Here is an 18591-nt window from a genome sequence, read left to right as displayed (position 1 = left end):
CAGCTTTCTCATCTGTGTGACTCAGCATGCAAGGTAAAGGAAGAGTCATCTAAGTTTCTTCTCTAATTGCTTTGCAGTAGCTGATCTGTCAACAATTAATCTTGGCATCTATTCTTCCAAGTTTTATATTTAAGAAAGAAGCTGCATTTACACGGTGCCTCTCATGTCCCCAGGATGTCCCAAAGAGTCTTCACAGCCATTGAATTGCTTTCAATAGTTACTGTAACATAAGGAAAGAGCAGGGCCTTATGAACCAGGTTGCTGGACCAGGAGCCAAGATAGGGGTGATAGGGGTGCGGGACTTAATGTTAGTTAGGATACAGACAGCAGAGTTTTAGATGTGCTCAATATTGATTTAGCATCATTATTATCACGTCTCCTCTCTGTCACCTCTTCTCAAGGCTAAAGAACCCAGACCTCCCCAATCTTTGCTCATAATTCAGCCCTCAAACTATCCCTCGAATGGCAGGATAGGCGTGCTGCTTGTGGAGACGTTTATGTGATGGACACTAACCTTGGTCAGTGCTCTCGGGGCCTGTGGGTTGATGCAATGTAACTTGTCTGTATTTGTGACTGAATTTGAATATGTTTGCATTTTGTTCATTTGCCTGTTAAACTAAGCCAGGTCCTAAAAATGTCAGAAAATAGGTGGCGTTTCAGGCAAGTATTGAGTCCTTTTTACAGTGATGGGTGCAAGATTCATGATTGAATGAAGAGCCCCATGCCATCGCTGTTATAATGGGCTCTCCTACCCTGACAGAAATACTTCGCCTCCAAACAAAATCTGTTTTAAAAACAGCAGTTCAAATGCCCTCATTGCCACTTATTTTTCTCTCTTTGTTTTTCTCTTTTTCTTTATTGCACTCACACCCATCCTATTTCTAACTTTGCTCTGTGCTATTTAGAATCTGCTGTTTAATAGCTTGATTAGGGAACTGTACACTGCATGTAGTGTTACTGTGGCTATGTGAAATTATATTTAGTTGAACTGTGAAAATCACCTAGCAATATAGTTAAAGCTTTTGTCCTTCTAAACTCGGGTTATAACTAGCAAAAGTGCTTTGTGCTGTGCAAGTTTGGAGGTCTGTTGAGGGCCACAATCCCAAAGAACTGTCTTCGCTAAGAGTCAGTCTGAAGCATATTGAGGGTTGTAGCATGAGGTGATGCAGGTGCACTAAGGCGAGCTCAGGAAGGACAGAAACCTCCTGTGGAGCAGAAGGGCATATGAATCTGTGCCCATGATCCTGCAAGGAAGTTTCTACAAGCAATGCCAGGTCAGTCACTTACCCAAAGGAAGAGAGGAAAATGTATTCAGCCAACACTTGCAAATATTTTTCCATTACTGCAATAACCCTGCCTCCCAGTAAACATACCCCACCCCCCACCATTACTCTCTTGTTGGAGAATAGATCAGAGGGAACTGCCCTGAGTTTCACTTTGGTCAACACCTGAAGGCTATGAAATAAGGCTGAGACACAGACGGAAGGAGGCAGATTTCTTTTAAGAACCATGGCTTTCAGGGCCATGAGTGGTGAAAAATTGAGTATCATAATACTTTAAATATAAAGCCTTGGGGTCACTGACTAGTGATCAGTAACCCTGGCTGCTTTTCCTTCTGCCTGATTTTTCCATCCACTATCTAATGCAGAAATGCTGAAACCATTTGTGTTGTCCCTATTTCCAGGAGTCCTTCCAGTCCTGGAACTTCAATATTTGCAGTCGATCTGAACAGAAACTGAAAAAACACTCCCTTCATTACAGAAGGTTAAGGGGTGATCTGATTTAAGGGTATAAGATGATTAAAGGATTCGATAGGGTAGTTTTGGAGAAGCTATTTCTTCTGGTGAGGGAGTCCAGAACAAAAGGGGATAACCTTAAAATTGGAGCCAGGTAGTTCAATGGTGATGTCAGGAAATCTGGAACTCCCTTCACCCACCCTCCAATACTCAGAAAAGCTTTTGAGACTGGGAGTTAATTGCAAATTTTAAAACTGAAGTTGTTAGATTTTTGTTAGGTGTAGTTAAGTATTATGGAACCAAGATGAGTAAATGTTTTGCCTTTCCTAAGAGTTAAATAAATGAGATAAGATACAGATATACCATGATGTACCTGAATGGTGGAACTGGTCAGGGATGGTAAGGGTTTTTTTAAAATTCATTCTTGGGATGTGGACTTAGCTGGCTGGGCCAGCATTTATTGCCCATCTCCAGTTGCCCTTGAGAAGGTGATGGTGAACTTTTTATATTAATTCCATCTTTACCAGTGAATGGTGAGAATGTCGAACTTACTACCACAAGGAAAATAAGTATGAGGGAGAAGAGAATTGAGGGTTCATTTGATAGTTGGATGAGGAAGAATGGGACGAGAAATGAGTGTTCTCTAAATGCTGTCATGGACTATTTTGACTGAATGGCTGGTCTCGATGCTGTATACTCATCTGTCGAAGCGACAGGAGCAGTCGTCATACTGTATATTCTGTGTAATCTTGATCCTGTACTTTACTAAGTATATATGTGTGAGGATAGGATGACCCACTGCTGATGATTGATCAACTTGCCCAGGACAAAATGTTGAGACTCATACATGAGTGATCGCCATGTTGAGGTCCTGGAATGCTGGCAGCGCCACTGAAGCTGTAAGTCCTGCAGGGATCCAGATCTTTAACCGAGGAGCAAAATCTGTTGCTGCGTAAAGAAAATTCATAATAGCCATCTCTTTTTCCCCAGACAGCCTGTACAGAACGTAGCGGCAATGAGGAGAAGACTCTAATCAAGGTGTTCCGGTGCTTGGGGAGCTGGTTTAACCTGGGTGTGTTGGACAGCAACTTCATGGCAAATAACCGACTGCTACTAATCCTTTTTCAGGTTTTGGTGAGTGTATGGGGCTTGCTGCCCAGTATTCTGTATGGTTCGCTGAAATAGAGGAAGTCTGAAGGATCTGTGAGTGTTGAACTGAAACTCCATTTCCAATGTTTGAAAGTGACTTTATTATAGCAAGCAATATATGAGCAAGAATAATTTCACAGGTGTATAATGGTTTGGTAATTTGACTTGAACAGACAGTAATTGGTTTGTATTGAGACAGCTAACAAAACAAATTCACTGAAGTACTTTGTGAAGGTGTGATACTGGGCATTCTAATACTAAGGCCATTGTTTAAGAAACGCAGGTTCAGTGGCCAATTAGTCAATCTGAGCTTGATGTTTAGTATTGCAATTGGCCTCAGTTTCCTTGAATTAGGAAGAGTCCCAGACTGCTGCCTAGGGTTTCCTGCTCGGAAGTGGAAGGCGTAGATATTAAATGAAGGTACGACCTGGCTCAGCAGTCAAATGGCCCACTGGCATTTAACTGTTTAGACTCCTTCATAATGACTGGTTGCTAGTGTATTAAAGGAGTACTTCCAGTGTATGTAGAACCATAACCTCGTAAGAATCCCATGCCAAAAGTTTGTGTACAATTACTTTTTGGTTGTTAGAAGTTCCCCCCGCCCCCCCATTCTAGTGTCTCTATGATGCCTGCCTTAAAAGAAAATGTCTCTGATGTCAACTTGTTATCATCTAGGGTCGCTTTGACATTTTATTGCTCTGTTCTTCCTTATTCTTCTGTTACTTGGCTGAAATCATGGACATTAGTGCAAGTGATGCACTTAAGCCCAGTAACAAACATGTTAGTACCTAGTACTGACATTGAGGGTCGCTGCTTTTTAAACAGGAGTGGAATCCCTGGCTGGTTTCTCCCATGCTAACTCAGGAATGCTGATGCGCTGCCTTTTTATTTCAGCAACGTGATGATACCTCAACAAACCTACACGAGGCTGCGTCAGACTGTATCTGTTCGGCACTGTATGCCATTGAGAATGTAGAGACAACCCTACCTCTAGCTCTGCACCTATTCCAGGGTGTGCTAACTCTAGAATCTGCATATCACATGGCTGTGGCACGTGAGGACCTTGACAAGTAAGGATCTTGTATATTTAATCATTGTAAGGCTTTGTTATAATGTGATGTTGGCAACATAACTTCCTTCGTCCCTCACGTGGTCCTGATGTAAATTGGAGTGGATTTATTGTGCACGTGGTGGAAAGCAAGAGCAAACTTTTGCATTTCTCTTCCTGTATCTATGCTGTAGAGACTGGAGGCTGTGGTGACTTATAGAAACCATGTTACTTGAGTCTTTAGGACATGAGGCTCACCATTGGACGGGGTATGTCCCTGTAATAGTTAAATCGTCAACTAGATTGCTGCAATTGAGCCATCACTGACAGAAAATACAAATGATTGCCACCTCCCACAGTTCGACCTGATACCATGATGGGTGTAATCTGGAATGTAAGACTGGTGGAGGTAGATTGTAGGGGCAAGGTGGCAAGTATTAGGGCTGTGAGAGAAATTGAGAAAGCAATTGCTGAATGTGATAATGTGCATGAAGTGGAATTGACAGCAACAGATGCTAATATCAGTACAATGCAACTCCACCATCTCCTCCCCTCCTATTCAGTCCACTGCACCACCCAGTGCCAATTTTCCTGAACTTAGCATATTCAGCAAAGTGCATTCAGAAAAAGGCATGTAAGGGGGGTTGAATTTGAATGAAAGGGGAAACAATCTCAATGTTTGAAAACTGAAATAAAAATGGCAGAGGCTGAACGTACAGAGCTGGTGCATCAGCTTAAAGTGAAAAACAGTTTTACATTTCAGGTGTAGATCCTTCATCAGAACTAGAAACTGGGAAATGGCCAAACCAATTTGAAAAAACTGCATCAGAAATTCTATCCTGTCTTTTCATTCAGATTGATCTGCTCCACAGTTCCAGCACTGTTTGTTTTTATAAACTTCAGGCAGTTTGAAATTACTTCTCTTTTCGCATTGACTTTTTCCAGTCATATGTAGACGGTTTGATCTCATGTCCTCCTGCTTGGCCGTACAGATTGGTTGCAAGCATTCCTGCTCTATTATTGCTCAGTCTGCTCTTTTTTAAAAAAAAAAAAATATTTTTGGTATGTGGATTTCTCTGGCAAGGGTGGCAATTATTTCCTATCCCTAGTTGCTCTTGAGAAGGTGGTGGTGGGCGTTTTTCTTGAATTGCTGCAGTCTGTATGTTGAAGGTTCTCCCACAGTGCTGTTGGGTAGGGAGTTCCTGGAATTTGGCCTGATGATGAAGGGATGGGAATATGTCTCCATGTGGGGATGGTGTAAGGCTTTGAGGGGCTATCCTGAAATAGTATAAAACGTGGTGTAAAAAAAAATGGTCATAGGGCCAATATTATTCCTTCTCAGTTATGTGATAACATTTGCTTGAACTCTTGCAACCCTTTGCATGCTGTAGTTCTCCTCCCCATACCCACATGGACACTCTGTCTTCCTTCTTTCTGTACACACACACATGCTTGATTTCTGCTTTTTGGACATGTGTGCTTGCCCCACACTCTTTGCTGCAGTCTGCTTTTTGTAAGAGCTCTCTCTCCCTTTCATGCTCGATTGTGCTCTCTCCTTTTCAAATGCACAGTTTTGTTCCTTCACTGCATGATCTTTCAATGGCAGCTGTTATCTCCTCTCTTTCCCCTCCCTTTTCAACCTTCAATCCCTTTGATACACTCTTCCTTCACTCTTTTTTACTTTCTCTTCACATGCTGTCTGTACTAGACATACCCTTGCCATCTCCCTTTGATGTGTTCTCTTTCCTGCCGTCTCATTTTCAATAATCTTAATAGTTATGTTACCGGGCTAGTAATCCAGAGACTGCACTAAAGTACAGAGAATGAGAGTTCAAATCCCAACATGGCATTTTGAGAATATGTATTCAGCTTAGAAAGAAAATCTGGGAATAAAAAAGCTGGCATCAGCATAAGTGAAAGAAACTGTTGGATTTTTCCAAAGGAAGGAAATCTGCCATTTTTTTGTGGGGGAAGGTAACTTGTCGTCCTTCCCTGGTTTGGCCTATATGTGACTCCTATATCAGACTTGCACCAACATGATTGACTATTAACTGTCCCCTGAAATGCCACATAAGCCACTCAATTACATCAAACCACTCCCACCACCACCTCACTACCTTGCCAATGACACCAACATCACAAGAATGGATTAAAAGCTCAACTAGTCATTCACACATGACTCTTAATGGTGACAGTGAACAACCCTTTTGATGTGCATCTGCTTTCCAGCAATTGGAATGAGGATGAGGCAGGATCAGTGGATTGGGGAACTTTGATTCTCATTGCCGTAGCCTGTAGGCAGTAAACAAAATGTAGCACCTAGCTGCTTCCAGGGTTGAGACCAGCTCATTTGGGAGGAACCTTATGTTTTGAATATTTTATACCATGTAGCATTTCTAATTAATAGAGCATCAGAGTGCTGAATATGTCACATTGTCCTCTGGAAAATAATGAACCTCCTAATTGTACTTCTCTCTACCCTACCCTAATTGTCTCATCATGGATTCATTTTTTAAAAAGAGGAAACTGAAAGGACCAGATTTTACTCTGCATCCCATTCTGATCTCTAGTCATTCTTTCTCTGCACAGGGTTCTGAATTATTGTCGGATTTTTACCGAGTTGTGTGAGACGTTTCTGGAGACAATCGTACAGACCCCAGGGCAAGGGCTCGGAGACCTGCGGACGCTGGAACTATTACTGATCTGTGCAGGGCACGCGCAATATGAGGTAGGGAGAGGGTCCTGGTCACATTGTGGTGGGCAGATCCTGGCAATGATTTTACTGTTTCAATTTTGATAGGTCACATTACACTTTCCCCTCTCTTCTGAAGACAGGGGCCTGTGATGGGCAGATTTCTTTTGACATCAGTTGCCCTCCTGTACCCCAGCCAAGGAGACATGGTTGAGCTTGGGGGCGCGATGTTGGGGCTTTCAGCTTTAATCACACATGATGCAGTCTTCCCTGATGGGCATCCCCAGCAGGGGGTCACTGGGTTGGAGAATCTACTGAAATTTTCTATTCTATCCCTGGCAATAAAATGTTGTGCACTCCTCTTTGTCCTGGCTGAGGTCAGCTAATTTGCTATAGACCAAGGACAGACTTTGTGACAGCCCCACAACCTGGAGTGCAATTGAACACTGAGCTATGGAAATCTGAACCCTTTGCTTTGAAGAAATCTTTTCTGTGTGTGCTTTAGATGTGTATTTACAGACGATCAAACTTGTATTAAATTATATTGTGCCTTTCATGCGTTCAGGACAGCCTGAAGTGCTTTACAGTCAATAAAGCATTTTTGTACTGTAGCCACTGTTGTAATGCAGGAAACATGGCAGCCAATTTGCACATAGCAAGGTCCCACAACCAACAATGAGATAAATGACCAGATAACCTTTCAGTGATGTTGGTTACTTAGCAGGACAGGAAGACTCAGTACTATCAGTACAGAAGTTCACAGGGACTCAACAGCAACAACAACTTGTAGTTATATAGTGCCTTTAACATAGCAAAATGTACCAAGGCATTTCACAGGAATGTACAAAGCAAAGTTTGATATTGAGCCAAATAAGAAGATAACCAGAAGCTTGTTCAAAGAGGTAGCTTTTAAAGCATGCCTTAAAGGAGGAAAGAGAGCAAAGGTGTCAAAAAATTTTGGGGAGGGAATTCCAGAGTTTGGGGTGTTGGCACTGCAGGCATGGCCACCAGTGATGGAGCAATGAAGATCTGGATCAAAAAGCCAGAATTTGTGTAGATTGCAGAGGTAAGGAGTGGCGAGACCATAGGAGTCGCAAGGTAATGGAGGGATTTGAAAACAAGGATAAATATTTTAAATTTAAGAGACTTTCTTAACCGGGTGCCCATGTAGGTCAGTGGATGCAGGAGTAATGAGTGAATGGGACTTGGTGCGAGTGAGGACATGGGCAACAGAGTTTCGATGCCCTCAAGTTTACTGAGGAAAGAATGTGGTCGGCTGGTGAGGAGCATGTTGGAATAATCAAGTCTAAAGGCACGGTTGAGGATTTCACCAGCAGATTAGCTGAGGCAGGGATTGAGTCGGGCGGTGTTACAAAGGTCTTAGTGATGGCACAACATGTGGTCGAAGCTCATTTTGGGTCAGATGTGACACCAAGGTTCTGGACAGTCTGGTTCAGCCTCAGACATTTGCCAGGGTGAGCGATGGAGTCAGTTTTTGTAAATGGAGATTGTAATGGGGGAAGAAAACAATGGCTTCAGTCTTGCCAATATTTAATTGGAGGAAACTTCTAATGCAGGGCTGGATGTCAGAGAAGCTGTCTGATAACGTAGAGATAGTGAAGAAGTCACAAGGTGGTGGTGCGGTGGAGCTGGATGTCATCAGCCTACATGTGAAAATTGATGCTGTATTTTTGGGTGATATCGACCAGGGGTAGATGAGAAATGGGATGGGGCCAAAGATAAATCCTTGGGGTTTACAATGTAACCTGTGGTTACAATGCAGGAGCGAATGATTCTCATTGCAGCTGATTCTCTGGCTGAACAGATTGTGGCTTGCTAAAGTTGAGTTGTATCTGAAGCGAAAATTTTGAGCTGTGTAACAGTGTATTGAAAGAAAGAGCTTGCATTGATAGAGCACCTTCCCAAAGTGCTTTGCAGCCAGTGAAGCACTACTTTGAAGTGCTGTGACTATTATGTCAGCAACGGCGACAACTATTTTGATTACTGTAAAATCCCACAAACAGCATGTGAGCCCTGACCAGATAACCTGCTTTTGATTGAGGTGGAATTGTTCCCTAATGTGCTCAGGAAAAACGTTTCAGTTTTTTTGTTGAATTGCTCTAACAGATCACCTGCATTCACCTAAACAGACGATCCATACAAAGGTTTAATGTATTTTCTGAAAGATGACACTTCTAACAATGCAGCATTCATTCAATGCTGCCCTGAATTCTAAACCTAGATTGTCCTGAAGCCCTAGTGCAGTAGCACAGGTGATTACAAAACTCTCACTTGTAGTAGTGGTAGGAGAATTTGAAAGGATGAAATGAGGACATACTGGTGGAGCTCAGGAGGATTATAAACCCTCGTAAGTAATGTGTGTAGCTTATTGATTAGTTTTTCTGTGTTGTCTAAATAGTGTTTTTGGAGGAACTGTAAACTGTATTTAAGTAGTCGCTGCCCTACTTTTCTGGTTGATGAGTCCTTTCTGTTTATCCAGGTAGCGGAGATTAGTTTTAACTTCTGGTACAGATTGGGAGAGCATCTCTACAAAATGAATGACCCATCGCGTCACGCTGTCTTTCGTCCATACATTCAGCGGCTGCTTCATGCCCTGGCCCGGCATTGCCAGCTAGAACCAGATCACGTAAGATTTTCAGGAATTCATGCATGACCTTTTTAACCGGAGTAGTCTCCTGAGATGGGAAATCAGTGGAGTCTATGTGAAGGAGCATTGGTGTGATGGTGTGACTTCATAACAAGTAGGAAGGAATTGCCACGGTGCTGTGGGTGACCTGGGGTGTGTAACCTAGAGACATTGGATCTTTGCTGCATTAAAGAAACTGATTACGTGAGTCAGTGAGTTTCCATTTATGTGCCCAACTCTCTTGGAGTCCTTCCCAAATTATCTCTAAGCCTAAATAGTGAGTATTTAAGGTGTTATTCAATTGAGGGAAAAAACAGCCAAGCTCAGCTTGATCTTGTGTTCACCCATATCTGCATTTCCATAATTTCCAGCAGGGGTTCACTGGTGTGGTCGGGTAGGAGACACTGATGTTTTTATTTTCATCCCTTCCCATAATTATTGCATCCCGTTCCCATAATTATTGATGCCAACTGTCACTCCCCTATTGACTCAGCAATGTTGATGGATCGAAGTCCAGAACTATTTTGTCCCTGTGACTCAGGAGCTAATTATGCAGTATTTAAAAAAAAAAATGAGCATGTTGGGGACAATACCCTGACTTGTGCAGCTAAACAATGAGTAGCAACTTCTTTGGTTTGTGGAAGGAGTTAAATGGGTGGGTGTAGCCCATGATAAGGCAGATTTGTATATAATCTATGGAAGAAGGTTGTGTGAAAAAAATGTATGCTGTGGGTGTCAATATCTTTCACTTCTTCAGTTCCCCCTTTGCAGATGATATTGGTTCAGCTCCGTTTTTAAAGGTGGCACTTGACCCTGAATCCCCCCTCTTGGAGTTTACTCCACTCATTCATTATCCTGCGAGAGTGAAATGAGGATTCTTCTATCTTCCACCCAAGTAAAAGCTTGTGAATTATATGCCTCTGTCCTCTAGTCCTATGACCATTGCCCAAGTTAATTAGCTTGTTTACTTCTACCCCATGGGCACCTTCATTGTTTTAAAGCCTTGTGCTAACTTTTTTACCTGCAGGATGGAATTCCAGAAGACTCAGATGACTTTGGGGAGTTCCGGATGAGAGTGTCTGATCTTGTGAAGGATGTGATATTCCTGGTTGGTTCGATGGAATGTTTCACACAGGTGACACACTAGATTCAGGAAGAAGCTGAACAGGGATCATAATTTAAGAGAAATATTGTGTGCGAGCTTTAGGTTTGACCTCTGAAGGTACTGACTTGGACAAGGGCCAGATTCAATAATTGCTGCATACTCTGCAGTAATTTTCTCGATTGATCACCCTTCACCTGATGGTCTAGATCATGATGGTATGGCTGTTTGGCTATGGGAGCCATCATGGCTGAACCTGATCTTGTCCTTGTCAGATGTCCAGAGGTCACTGGATAACAATTAGTAGAGAAACCCTGATTGATTTTTCTCTCCCCCAATCAGTACTCTGGCTCCCACATGAAAGATGCTGTAGTGAGGTACTGGTGAAAGGCTGCCATTAGTAGAATTAAATTGTTAGGAGTCAGAACATTCAGACGAGAAAATTGAAAACATAAAAAAAATTCTCCTTAAGGGATTGAAGCCTCGACGTACAAACCTTAATGTGTGGATACCTTGTATGAAGCTTTTACTCGCTATTTTAGCAGATATTGACCCATTTATAATAACAGTATAATACTTCCTTCACTACAACTGACCAGGGAATCTATACACTGTCATTTGGAGGCCCGAGTGTGTTGAGAGAGAGAGTTTGTGTGTGCTGTATAAAATCATTGGGTGAATAGAGTCCATGATAAGGTAGAGTGTGTTTGGGCGATGGAAGGGGAATAAATAGATGAATGGAGTGCATGTTAGAGTAACAGCTACTTGCATTTAAATAGTACCTTTAACATGGTAAAATGCCTCAAGGCGCTTCACGGGAGTGGAATCAGATAAAAATTAACACCGAGTTAAAGAAGGAAGCTTTAGGAATGGTAACCAAAATCTTGGTCATAGAGGTACATTTTAAAGGATGAGAGGTGGAGAGATTTTGGGAGGGGATTCTGGAGCTGAGACAGAATAAAGCATGGCTGCCAGTGGTGGGGTAAAGGAAATTGAGGATGCCAGAAGGCCAGAATTGGAGCAATGCAGAAGGCTTGGAGGGTTGCAAGGCTAAATTTGCATGTAGAAGGTGACTAAATGGGTAACTAGTTCCCATAATGGGGTAGAGTATATATGTCCTTTGAAGAGCACATTGTGAGTACAATGCCCTTTATCTGTTTCTTTTTTTCAAGTCGCAAAATAATTAGAATTAAAAGAGGGTTCTAATTGAATGGTGGAATAAGCTCAAGGGGTTTAACGACCTACTCCTGTTTCGAGTTCCTAAAAGTATTTTTATGTAAATTTATTTAATTATATTGTATTGTCTTATTCATCTCCTAAGCTTTATTCCACACTGAAAGACAGTGGGCCATCCTGGGAGATCACTGAAGCTGTCCTTTTCATCATGGCTTCCATAGCAAAAAGTGTAGATCCGTAAGTAGAATAAAATTGTAGAATTCTGGAAATGTCATTGCAGAAAAAGTGCTTTTTGGAACATTGTATTGCTTCTCCAACAATGAGTTGTTTTCTTTCCTCATACCTTTTAAAACCTTTTTCTTTTTCATTTTTCCTCTTAAGTGCAGTTGACTCTGCTTCAAGACACATAGTATATTCCATTACATTTCGGACTCGAAATGTTAACTGTCTTCCTCTCCACGGATGCTGTCAGACCTGCTGAGTTTTTCCAGCTATTTTTGTTTTTTTTTCAGATTTCCAGCATCTGCAGTATTTTGCTTTTACCTTAGTATATTCCATTAACTGTTTATCTCCCCTCTTTGTTTTTCGTGCTATTCCTGAATTCATGCCCTACTGGAAATAATTTTTCACCATTTATTCTCCAGTCCTATCTTATAAATTATTCCATGGATTTGTGAATGTTTGGATGGAATTGATTTACCCTTCTTACTCCAAATTAATTTTTAACGTGTGTCTCTTGGGTTTTAAACTCTGTGACTCAGTGAGCAACTTGCTGAAATCAGCTTCAAGTCCCTTCACAATCTTTAAGGCTTTGTTAGGCTAACTTGAAGTTCCCTTTTCTCCAAAGAAAGGGAAGGGGAAGTCAAGAGAGAGGTACTTTTTGTTCAAAATGCACCTATTTTCTAGGGATAAGGTTGCGATGGTAGCTCAAAATAAGGCAGCCCAGATCGTAAGTCCTGACCATTGTCTTGTGATACCCGGCTGGATTGTGCCTGTGTAGACATGAGTTGAAGATAGGCTCACATTTAGCTGTTAAGCCTCATGGTCAAGTTGTTTGGGTGGGAGACAAGAGGCGCTCACTTTAAGTTCAATTCTACTCACCCCTTCAATACCAGGCCGCTGGCTGTGTGGATTTCCCAGTAGTTTCTGGGCTGAGGCAGCTCTGGTGCTTCTATTAGGCTGTTGTGAACCATGGAACTCTGGGACTTTAGTTAAATAAAAGCCTAAGAAATTTAAGATATTCTCTAATAGTCTTTTTGGCTCAGTTGGTATCTCTCTTGGTCGCTTTTTGAAATCAAAGGTAGTAGTTTTATTCTTTCACGGGATGTGGTTGTCGCTGGTCAGGCCAACATTTGTTGCCCAATCCTAATTGCCCTTGAGAAGATGGTGGTGAGCTGCTTTCTGGAACCGCTATAGTCCATGTGGTGTAGATACACTCATTACTATTCAGGAGGGAGTTCCAGGATTTTAATCCAGTGGCAGTGAAGGAACAGCGATTATAGTTGCAAGTCAGGATGGTGTGTGGTTTGGAGGGGAACTTGCAGGAGGTGGTGTTTCCATGCATCTGCTGCCCTTGTCCTTCTAGGTTTACGTCCCACTTCAAAGACTTGAGCACACAATCTACTCTTGACACATCAGTGCAGCAATCAGTGTATGCTACTTTGTCACAGAGTCTACTCTAAAGATGCTATGTTATACAAAGGGCTCTGTATTTCATCTATCTGTTCAGGTGGACATTAAAGATCTCGTGATACTATTCAGAGAATCTTCAGGAGTTTTCCAGATGTTCCCTCTTCAACCAGGATCACCAAAAACAGATTACCTAGTCATTTATCCAGTTGCTGTTTGAGGGATCTCACTATCTGCAAAATGTTTTCTGCACCTCTGAACCTAACAGTTACTGCACTTGAAAGTAAATTCAGTATATCTGATGGGCTTTGGTAGTTTTTGAGACATGATGAGGCACTTTATGATAAGATTATTTACGTAACCATTGCAAAAGATTAAAGGTAGAAAAACAAAGTTCCTGTTTGCTAACAGAATTCATTCTATGCTTTTTATTTTGTTTTAGTGACAATAACCCTACCTTGGCTGAAGTACTTGAGGCTGTAGTTCAGCTCCCAGACACTGTGCACATGGCAGTCCGATTCACTAGCATTGAACTGGTCGGAGAACTGAACGAGGTTGTTGATAGAAATCCAAGATTCTTAGGTATGTAATATCATTGTGTGCTGCAACTGTGGTGGGTAAAGTTCTGCTTTTGTATGCTGTGTATGTCTTTGTCGTAATATGTTATGTGACATCATTTTCTTTCTGCCTGATGGGTTTGGAAGGTGCTATTGAAGAGCAATGAGCTCTCCTAGTGTCATTCAAGCAACACTAGCCAAGAAACAGGTTAATTGGTAGGCAAGTAGGTGATGGAGAAAGGAATCAAAAGAGATGTTGTCAGGATTTGATTTAAGTGGGATTGGAGGAGGCTCGTGTGGATCATAAACACTGGTTTCTGTGCTGTAAATAGTATAATTTGGCAGACCCCATCTCTCAGTTCTTTGTAGGATGTTACTGGTGTATAATAGTTTACCTCCTTTGACTGCACTTCAGAAAGTCACTGATTGTGTGAAGTACTTTGAGTTCAAAGTGATAAAATGCTTTGTAATTGGGAATAGTTTTTGGTTCAGCTAACTATATTGTGAATAAATAGCCAAATAGCATTATTGTGCATCATTTTTAAACCCTCTCGAGTTTTTTTGGATAGAAATTTGAGGTTGAAATTTAAGCCCTGGTTGATCGTTTTTCCATCATAACCCACAGTTACAGACCATAGAAAAATAGCGCACAGAGGAAATCCATTCTGTCTTTTGTGCCTATGCCGGCTCTTGGTAAGAGCTATCCATATAGTCCCACTAAGCCCTGCTCTTTCCCCACAGCCCTGCAAATTTTTCCTTTCCAAATAAAAATTCAATTTCCTTTTGCAAGTTGCTAATGAATCTACTTTCACCAACCTTTCAGTCAGTATGTTCCAGATCATCATAACTTGTAGCGATTTAAAAAAAAAAATTCTCCTCATCTCTCCCTGACTCTTCTGTCAGTTATCTTAAATCTATGGCCCATAGTTACTGATCCACCTGCTGGTGGTAGAACTCAAACCATTTGTTTATCTGAGATCAGGGAGCTCAGAAAAGTTGGAAGAATTGAAGCCTGGACTTGGCCTGTGCGGGTGACTTGTTTACTAAATTTGGGAAATTTCAGGAAGCAGTTTCAGCTCATTTTCCTGTCAGTTAAATCTTTTGAAAAAGATTTATAATGAAGAGAAGGCCGAGGGCATGACCTCATAAAGGTCTTTTAAAATTATGAAGAGGTTATTAATAAGTACAATAAGGAATTAGAGAATTCAAGAGAACCTTCTTTACCACAGAATGGTGAAAAAAATGACATCACTCCACGTGATATCAAGAAACGGCTGAAGGCACTGGACACCGCAAAGGCTATGGGCCCTGACAATATTACACCAATAGTACTGAAGACTTGTGTTCTAGAACTTGCCGCCCCCCCCTAATCAAGCTGTTCCAGTACAGCTACAACACTGGCGTCTATCCGATTATGTGGAAAATTGCCCAAATATGTCCTGTGTACACAAAGCAGGACAAATCCAACCCGGTCAATTATCGACCATCAGTCTACTTTCCATCATCAGTAAAGTAATGGAAGAGGTCATCAACAGTGCTATCAAGTGACACTTGCTTAGCAATAGCATGCTCACTGACTCCCAGTTTGGGTTCCACCAGGGCCACTTGGCTCCTAACCTCATTACAGCCTTGGTTCAAACATGGACAAAAGAGCTGAACTCCCCAGATGAGGTGAGAGTGACCACCCTTGACACCAAGGCCTCATTTGACCGAGTGTGGCATCAAGGATCCCTAGCAAAACTGAAGTCAATGGGAATCGGGGAAAACTCTTCACTGGTTGGAGTCATACCTAGCACAAAGGAAGATGGTTGTGGTTGTTGGAGGTGAGGAGGTGAGTCATCTCAGCTCCAGGATGTCGCTGCAGGAGTTCCTCAGGGTAGTGTCCTTGGTCAACCATCTTCAGCTATTCCATCAGTGACCTTCCTCTCATCATAAGGTCAGAGTGGGAATGTTCGCTGAGGATTGCACAATGTTCAGCACCATTCGCGACTCCTCAAATACTGAAGCAGTCTATGTTCAAATGCAGCAAAACCTGGACAATATCCAGACTTGGGCTGACAAGTGGCAAGTAACATTCGCGCCACACAAGTGCCAGGCAATGATCTTCTCCAACAAGAGAGTATTTAACCATCGCCCTATGACATTCAATGGCATTACCATCATTGAGTCCCCCACTATCAACAACTGGGGGTTACCATTGACCAGAAACTGAACTGGACTGGCCATATAAATACTGTAGCTCCAAGAGCAGGTCAGAGGCTAGGAATTCTGTGGCGAGTAACCCACCTCCTGACTCCCCAAAGCCTGTCCACCACCTACAAGGCACAAGCCAGGAGTGTGATGGAATACTCAACACTTGTCTGGATGAGTGCAGCTCCCACAACACTCAAAAAGCTCAACACCATCCAGGACAAAGCAGCCCCTTTGATTGGCACCCCATCCATAAACATTCACTCCCTCCACCACCGACGCACAATGGCAGCAGTGTGTACCATCTACAAGATACACTGTAGGCCTTCACCAAGGCACCTTAGACAGCACCTTCCAAACCCACGACTACTACCATCTAGAAGGACAAGGGCTGCAGACACATGGGAACACCACCACCTGGAAGTTTCCCTCCAAGTCATTCAACATCCTGACTTGGAAATGTATCGCCATTCCTTCACTGTTGCTGGGTCAAAATCCTGGAACTCCCTTCCTAACAGCACTGTGGGTGCACCTACACCACATGGACTGCAGCGGTTCAAGAAGGCATTACTGCCTTCTCAAGGACAACAAGGGATGAGCAATAAGCATTGGCCCAGCCAGCAAAGCCCACGTTCCATGAATGAATTAAAAGAAAATGTTGAACTTGCTACCATATGGTATAGTTAAGACAAATAACATATATGCCTATGAGTGGCATCTAGCTAAGCACATGAGAGAGAAAGGAACAAAAGGATATGTTTATAGGATTAGATGAAGTAAAATAGGAGGAAGCTGGAGTAAAGCATATACGCCAGCATGGACTAGTTGGACCAAATCGTCTGTTCTATCATGTAAATTCTATCCATAATAAATAAACCCAAAAACTGTCTTGTGTTTTGTTTTCTTCCTCCCCACCCCCAACAAGATCCAGTGTTAAATTATTTAATGAAGGGACTGCGGGAGAAAACACTTGCATCAGCGTCAGCCAAAGCCATTCAAAACATCTGTTCCTCCTGCCGTGATCACATGACTCAGCACTTTGAGGGCCTCCTGGAAATAGTTCGTTCTCTTGATACCTTCAGCCTCTCGCATGAAGCTGCCATTGGCCTCTTGAAAGGTATTTAAAATCTTAATCTGTACAGTAACTGTATCAAAATCCTGGAACTCCCTTCCTAACACGACTGTGGGCTCACCTACATGGACTGCAGCGGTCAAGAAGCAAGCTCACCACCACCTTCTCAAGGGCAACTAAGGATGGGCAATAAATGCTGGCCCAGCCAGCGAAGCCCACATCCCCTGGATGAATAATAAAATGGGGATTGGGTTGGATGATGGCCGTTGCACTAGATGTGCTTATATGCTGACCAAAGTCCAAAAACAATATACAACATAATGTTTGTACCCTGCTAATTACCTGTTTCCTTCCCTTCCCCATTGCTCTGGTTGTTTAGAGGAGTCTAGTAAGTTTCCCAATGAGGTGAGTGAGTTTGATTGGTGGATTTGGTGGATGGGTGTGGAACTAGAGATAAGAGGATTTTGTGTTTCCCTTGGGGAGGAGTAACCTTCTATTGCAAAAAGTAAATGAATTATCAACTGATTGCAGTCAGCTGTTCACCTACTGGTGGAAAGATTATTTTGAAAGCGGTCTTGTAATTAGAATTTTAATGAAACTCAGAATCTTCACAGTGCAGAAGGAGGCCATTCAGGCCATTGAGCCTGCACTGGCTGTCTGAAAGAGCATTTAACTTAGTCCCACTCCCCTGCCTTATCCCTGTAACCTTGCACATTCTCTCTTTTCAAATAGCAGTCCAATTCCCTTTTGAATTCCTTGATCGAACCTGCCTCCACCACCCTCTTAGAAAGTTCGTTCCAGACTCCAGCCACCCTCTGGGTGAAAAAACCTTTCCTCACATCACTTTTACTCCTTTTGCCAATTATTTTGAATCTGTGAAGTGTGATTGCAAGTGTGTGAAATGTTAGTACTTATACTGGGAAGATATCCAGCAGCACAATTTACGGATTTTGTATTTTCAGGCTTATTGGCAAAGAGCCTTTTAGAAATGAGAATACTTGGTAAGAGTAACCAGAATAAACATAGTGACAACACTGTCGGTGTTCAGGTAGTGCCCTTGAGCACAGGGCACTGAGTTTGCACCTTTATGTTTGGTGTTAAATTTATTTTTAAACTGAACTAACAACACGTCATCAGGTGTGTATAGATCTGGCTTAGTGGCTAGCACATTCACCCCTGTATAAGAAGCTTGTGAGTTCAAGAGCAATCTGCGATTTGAGCTTTATGCTCTAGGCTGACACGCCCAGTGCAGTACTGAGCAAATGCTGTTCCGTCAGAACCGAGGGTGTCTCCTGCCCTACGGAGTTCATATAAAATATTCCATATATCGTGGAAAAGCAGAAGAACACTCTCTGGTGTCCTGGCCAATATTTATCTGTTAACCAATGTAACTAAGAGATTACCTGACCATTATCAAATTGCTGTTTGTGAAAGCTTGCCGTGCTTATTAACTGTTGCATTTCCTAAATTACAGTTGGGCATCTTTGAGCTAACTCTGCCTTCAAGTACTTCTGTGCATCAGTCCAGACCTAAAAGTGTAGGGCCTGAGAGGAGAGGGCTCAGCCATTTACTGTGCAATAATTGGAACCATAA

At 42.3% G+C, this 18591-nt stretch overlaps 1 protein-coding gene across 1 annotated transcript in view; it reads left to right on the top strand.

Annotated features, from left to right (window-relative positions):
- tnpo3 (transportin 3) overlaps positions 1-18591 on the top strand; it is a 61588-nt gene that overhangs the window by 13710 nt on the left and 29287 nt on the right. The window contains exons 5-12 of the mRNA XM_041202987.1: positions 2727-2870; positions 3780-3955; positions 6523-6661; positions 9126-9272; positions 10300-10407; positions 11696-11787; positions 13622-13761; positions 16852-17043. Coding sequence (XP_041058921.1) covers positions 2727-2870; positions 3780-3955; positions 6523-6661; positions 9126-9272; positions 10300-10407; positions 11696-11787; positions 13622-13761; positions 16852-17043 — 1138 coding nt within the window. The remainder of the gene's footprint in view (positions 1-2726; positions 2871-3779; positions 3956-6522; positions 6662-9125; positions 9273-10299; positions 10408-11695; positions 11788-13621; positions 13762-16851; positions 17044-18591) is intronic.

Source organism: Carcharodon carcharias, chromosome 13, assembly GCF_017639515.1.
Source record: "Carcharodon carcharias isolate sCarCar2 chromosome 13, sCarCar2.pri, whole genome shotgun sequence".
NCBI lineage: Eukaryota > Metazoa > Chordata > Chondrichthyes > Lamniformes > Lamnidae > Carcharodon > Carcharodon carcharias.
This window is presented reverse-complemented; position numbering and strand designations above follow the sequence as displayed.